General features: G+C 44.1%; 1 protein-coding gene across 1 annotated transcript in view; it reads left to right on the top strand.

Moving 5' to 3' along the window:
* The first annotated feature begins 2,001 nt into the window (after positions 1 to 2,001).
* The window catches only part of agap3 (ArfGAP with GTPase domain, ankyrin repeat and PH domain 3), a 514,810-nt gene continuing 510,811 nt past the window's right edge, over positions 2,002 to 6,000 (top strand). Inside the window, exon 1 of the mRNA XM_073044964.1 lies at positions 2,002 to 2,679. Coding sequence (XP_072901065.1) covers positions 2,325 to 2,679 — 355 coding nt within the window. The 5' untranslated portion in view covers positions 2,002 to 2,324. The remainder of the gene's footprint in view (positions 2,680 to 6,000) is intronic.

Here is a 6,000-nt window from a genome sequence, read left to right as displayed (position 1 = left end):
TGGCTCTCCCCATCCACTCTACTAGTTACATCTTCAAAAAATTCTATAAGATTCGTCAGACATGTTTTTCCTTTCACAAATCCATGCTGACTTTGTCCGATGATTTTACCTTTTTCCAAATGTGCTATTATCACATCTTTGATAACCGACTCTAGCATTTTCCCCACCACCGATGTCAGACTAACCGGTCTATAATTCCCCGGTTTCTCTCTCCCTCCTTTTTTAAAAAGTGGGGTTACATTAGCCACCCTCCAATCCTCAGGAACTAATCCAGAATCTAAGGAGTTTTGAAAAATTATCACTAATGCATCCACTATTTCTTGGGCTACTTCCTTAAGCACTCTGGGATGCAGACCATCTGTTTCTGGGGATTTATCTGCCTTTAATCCCTTCAATTTACCTAACACCACTTCCCTACTAACATGTATTTCCCTCAGTTCCTCCATCTCACTAGACCCCCGGTCCCTTACTATTTCCGGAAGATTATTTATGTCCTCCTTAGTGAAGACAGAACCAAAGTAGTTATTCAATTGGTCTGCCATGTCTTTGTTCCCTATGATCAATTCACCTGTTTCTGACTGTAAGGGACCTACATTTGTCTTGACCAATCTTTTTCTTTTCACGTATCTATATTTTACAGTCAGTTTTTATGTTCCCTGCCAGCTTTCTCTCATAATCTTTTTTCCCTTTCCTAATTAAGCCCTTTGTCCTCCTCTGCTGGTCTCTGAATTTCTCCTAGTCCTCAGGTGTGCCGCTTTTTTTTGCTAATTTATATGTTTCTTCTTTGGACTTGATACTATCCCTAATTTCCCTTGTCAGCCACAGGTGCACTACCTTCCCTGGTTTATTCTTTTGCCAAACTGGGATGAACAATTGTGGTAGTTCATCCATGCGATCTTCAAATGCTTGCCATTTCATATCCACCGTCAACCCTTTAAGTATCATTTGCCAGTCTATCTTAGCTAATTCACGTCTCATACCTGCAAAGTTACCCTTCTTTAAGCTCAGAACCTTTGTTTCTGAATTAACTATGTCACTCTCCATCTTAGGCCTCCAAAGGTGAGCTGAACTCTTAGGCTGAGCCCTTGGCGTGTCGAACAATGGCCAGTCATGAAACCCCAAGAGCAGGTCCCATTCCTGCAAAGAACCGTAGTCAGCGCGTAACTCCAGGTCAGAGTCTTCAAAAGAACATTGAAAGGGAAGAATAAAGATATTAAAGATGGAAATAGAGCTGTTTCTGAAGATGCAAGCAAAGGAGTCGCTGTTTAGTGCCATCATCACTTTGCTCTGCCTCCACTGTATGTGTATATATCTTGTTGTAGTTGAAAGCTTTTCTCCTGGCTGGCAAACACACGGTCAATGTTTGTATATGTGCAGATTTTGTCTCCTTGAGAGAAGATATACTGGCTTTGGAGGTGATTCAGAGGAGGTTCACTGTTAAGTTTGGAGATAAGGGGTTTGGCCTATGAGGAGACTGTACCTATTGTACAGTTGGAATTAAGATTGAGAAGAATTCAGTAACATATAAAATTATGAAACGGATAGGTAAGATAGAGGCAATTGTTTCCATTGGAAGATGAGACTAGAACTAGGGGACGTAGCCTTACGATTCAAGAGTAATAGATTAAGACAGAAATGAGGAGAAACTGCCTTTCCCAGCAAGGGCTGAATCGGTGAAATTTTCTGCCCAGGAAAGTAGTAGAGGCGCTACGTCATTAAATATATTTTTGCACAGCAGGTGATTCAGGGTTATTGAGGTCCACCGGTGCAAGACCTTGGAGAGGTGTTACTGGGGTGGGAGTACTCATAACCCTGGGGAGTAGGGGCGGAACTACTCTGTTGATGAGGACATCGGATTGCTATGTCTCCCCGACTCCAGCTGTGAGTCGCAGCTGCCCGCGCTCCAGCTGCGGACCCAGGCGGGCGGGGGCTGGAGCACGTGGTAGGCGTGGTCAGGGGCGTGCCCGGAGTGATGGCGCGCTGACGTGAGTGTGCGTGTGGCATGCGCGCACGGCGGGCGGAGAGTGCGGGCGGCGCGGAGGGTGTTTGACCCGAATTAGCGGAGCTTGCGGGCGGGCGGCGGAAAATCCAAACAATAAACCCGGGCGGGTGGGCGGCGGCAACAGCAGCAGCAGGGCAGGGGATGGAGCGGAGCGGAGCCGGCCTCCGGCATCAGGCTCGCGGCTGCACCCTACGTTGAGGTAACGGACCGGCCTTTGTGATCAGCGGCGAGGGTCCCGGGCCCGGGCCACGCCTGACCCGACCTCCCGACCCGGTCTCCCCTCCCTAATCGCCCCCCGACCCCTTCACCTCGGCCGCTGGCCATGAACTTCCAGTCTCCGCCGGCACTCCTGGCCGGCTCCCCGGGCTCCGGCTCTGGCTCCGGCTCGGGCTCGGGCTCCGGGGGCTCAGTGTCGGTACTGGGTCCGCCCGGCGGGGCTCTTGCCTTGGGATGCGGCTCGGGCTCCGGCTCCATGCCAGTGCTATCGCACTCGGGTTCCAGCTCGGCCTCTGCCGCCTCCCCGGCTCCGGCGCTGTCCAACTCGGCGGCCATCCGGGCGGAGATTCAGCGCTTCGAGAGCGTGCACCCCAACATCTACGCCATCTACGACCTGATCGAGAGGGTCGAGGACGTGGGGCTGCAGAACCAGATTCGGGAGCATGTCATCAGCATCGAAGGTAGGCACTGGCATCCGATCGCTCCCCAGCCCGCTGACAGAAATCCAGTTATCGCATTGGTAGCCAATTACTATTGGGAACCAGTACCAGTTACTGACTCATTACACCCGTTGCTGACCCCCGATTAATGCATTGACACACCTTGCTATTTGAAATCAAAGCAGGTTACGGACCCGATTGTTTCATCGATACATCCTCACCCAATGGAACCAGCATCGATTACAGACCCGGTAATTAAACCCGATGCTGGCCCCAAATTATTGCATCGTTACCCGATTAGTGTTGGGAAGCAGCACAATGACTGACCCCGGATTACCGGGAACCCCACCGATTACTGACTTTCAAATAATGAATGCATCGATTTCTGACTCCGATCGTTGTCGATAGCAAATTACTACTGAGAACCAATACTGACTAGATATTCTCTCACTGTTGGGAACGGACACCGTATACTGATCCATATTATTGTATCAATGCCCTTCATTCGTGAGAATCAACACCGGTTACTGACTCCCGATTATTGCATCGATATTCTCACACAATGGAGCACCGATACCTTTTTTCATTGCGGATTAACGGGCCCTTCCTGTCGGACAGCCGCACTGGCTACTGATTTCCGATTATTGCAATTGTGCCCTTCACTACTGGCACTAACAGTGTTTTCCGATTATTTTAATGATTTCCCTTCACCGCCTGGAATCTATAGGGATTACTGATTTCGGACTATTATCTCGATACCCTTCCTATGTAGGCACCAACACAGTTTAGTAACTCCTGATTATCGATAGACACTGACCACCGAGCACCTGCACCGATTATCGATTTCCAATGTTGCAGATATCACATCTTTACCTCTGGCCACTCGTCGCTCGAATTCCGATTGTCATTCGACTAGTTGTAATCGAGTTAATTTGACATTTATCTGCGTTTATTTCGTCTTGAATATTTTAATTCGTGTTTAGTTAAAGCGGGTTGCAATTATTTGTAATATCTGATTTGTAAATACTGTATTGAATGCATTCTGTAGAAAATTTGCAGGGTACTTTTGTATGGGGAGCTGGATTAACTGGATTCAGAGTTTAAGAGTGCATAGGGTGTTAAGTTATACATTGTGTCACATAATGTGTTAATGCTGAGTACACTTATGAATTGAATGTGATTCTGGAGTAACGGTGATTTGAATAGTGAGGTCTGAGTGGATGGCAGATTTACTGAAATTAAGGTATGTTTTTTGACGTAGAGCAGATTTGTTTATTTAGTTCCCTATAATTTTATATTTGAGATTGCTTGAATTGTCATTTGAAGAATGAAGATCAACTTCAACCAATTTTGGTTGTAGTAAATGGATGATTTTTGCTGTTGAAACCCCTGTTGATTACACTGAGTTCAGAAGGTTGGATCTATAGTCATTTAAATGTTGCATGCCTTTAATATGCATGTTTATTGAACTGAAATGGAAATGGGCCAATAACTAAATTTACAAAGAGAAGATTTTAAGAACATGGTAGCATTTAAGTACTGTATATTTACAGGCATAAGATGTGATGCTCCAAGCTATTAATAGAATATTTCTTTGTGTCTGTTAGATGATCTCTCCCCCCCCCCCCCCCATTTCTAACACTGAAATAAGGTTTTTGTGTAAAAGGGATACAGTTTAATTTTATCTCATATTAGACCTAGTCAAGTCATGTACTAGAAGAGAAGAGGGCATTTCTGGAACTTGGTTTGAGCTTGAGTTCATTCTGAAGTTTGTATCCTGCAACTCTGAACAATGGAACCGTTCTGATGCACAGTGTAGACTCTTGAAACTGACTGCATGTTTGCTTGTTTATGTAACATAATTAGAGCAGGACAGTGAGTACAAATAATAGTGGAATGGGCAACCTGAGCACTGGTGTTGTGTGACACTGTTGCAGTCTGAATGAAGCTCTCATCAAAATGACAGCTCTGCAGTATTAGCCAGCTGTTCAAGCACTGCACTGTGGTAGGCAGAAATGTGATTATATTAAGTCATTTGTTTCAGTGAAATCCATATCAGGAGGACCCCATCTTGTAAAGTTCATGAACCTAATATTAGTTTTAATGCAGCATTGTAACAGAACAATGTGTGGGCGTCCCAGTCATTTGGAGCATGTGGCGAACACTGGTTTACTTGACCACTGGAAGAAACTTAATGAACAAATATGTGAATTCCACTCCAGAGCTTTACCAATGGGTGCTTTCTTGTGTGGCATCATTTTATTAAAATATTCCTATAATTTGTGTGCATGAGTTAATAGAGGACTCTTTATGAAAGTGTGTTGGATCATTGTTGTTTGCTAATGGCTCATTGATAGTTTGACTTTGCCCCTTAACCATCAGTTTGTTCTGCCTGTTATTTGTGCTTGAAAGTGAGGTTTAAGTTTCTTTGACAGCTGTGAGATAATTAACTTATAATGGAATATGCATTTGGAGAGGTTGGGGTAGGGTATATTTGTTCAGGGTTGCATATTCCTTTCCCGGTTCCTGAATTTGTTTGTCCTAAGTAAAAATAACAAAGATTCAATTAAACAGAATGTGGTGAGAAGATAAAACCAAAAAAGCAATGGAATGAGTAATGGAATACTATTACTATTGGAGGTAATAGTAATAAATTAGTAAAATGGCAAAGAGGTGGCAAGATAGTTTTCAGTTGGATAGCTTGGGATTGTACATTTTGGACACATGGAATTGATATATAAATACAGGGAAACTATTCAATATGTGGACTCTCAAAATGCAACTTCAAGCTTTAAGATAAATTTGTAGCATTTTTTGGTGACATTTGTACCTGCAACAGACTAAAATAAGTGGTATTTTAGACAGCGAAAATGTTATCAAAAATTACAAGAGGGTCTAAATCAGCTGGGTAAATGAGCAAAGGAATGGCAAGTGGTGTTCAATTCAGTTAAGTGCATTGATGCATTTTGGGAAGTCACACCAGGGTCAGGAATTTACACTGAACGGTAGGGCTTGGGAGGGTCCTCGGAGAAAAAGTGTGTACCGTAATTTCATTAAAGTGGTATCAGGATGATAGAAAAGATATTTGGCTTTCTGGCATTCATTAGTCAGGGCATTGGATTTCGGAATTAGAATATCATGTTGCAGTTGCACAAGATATATGTGAGGGCTGTATCTGGAGTATTGTGTACAGTTCTGGTTGCTCTGTTATGGATTATATGTTACCAAGCTTGAAAGAGTGCAAAGGCTTTATATGAATTTGGCCAGTACTTAAGGGCCTGAGTTATAGGGAGAGGTTGGGAATCTATTCCATGGAGCGTTGGAAACTGAGCAATGACTTTA

Source organism: Hemitrygon akajei, chromosome 1 (genome assembly GCF_048418815.1).
Source record: "Hemitrygon akajei chromosome 1, sHemAka1.3, whole genome shotgun sequence".
Taxonomy (NCBI): Eukaryota; Metazoa; Chordata; class Chondrichthyes; order Myliobatiformes; family Dasyatidae; genus Hemitrygon; species Hemitrygon akajei.
Note: the sequence above shows the minus strand (reverse complement) of the source record. Positions and strands in the feature narration are given on the sequence as shown.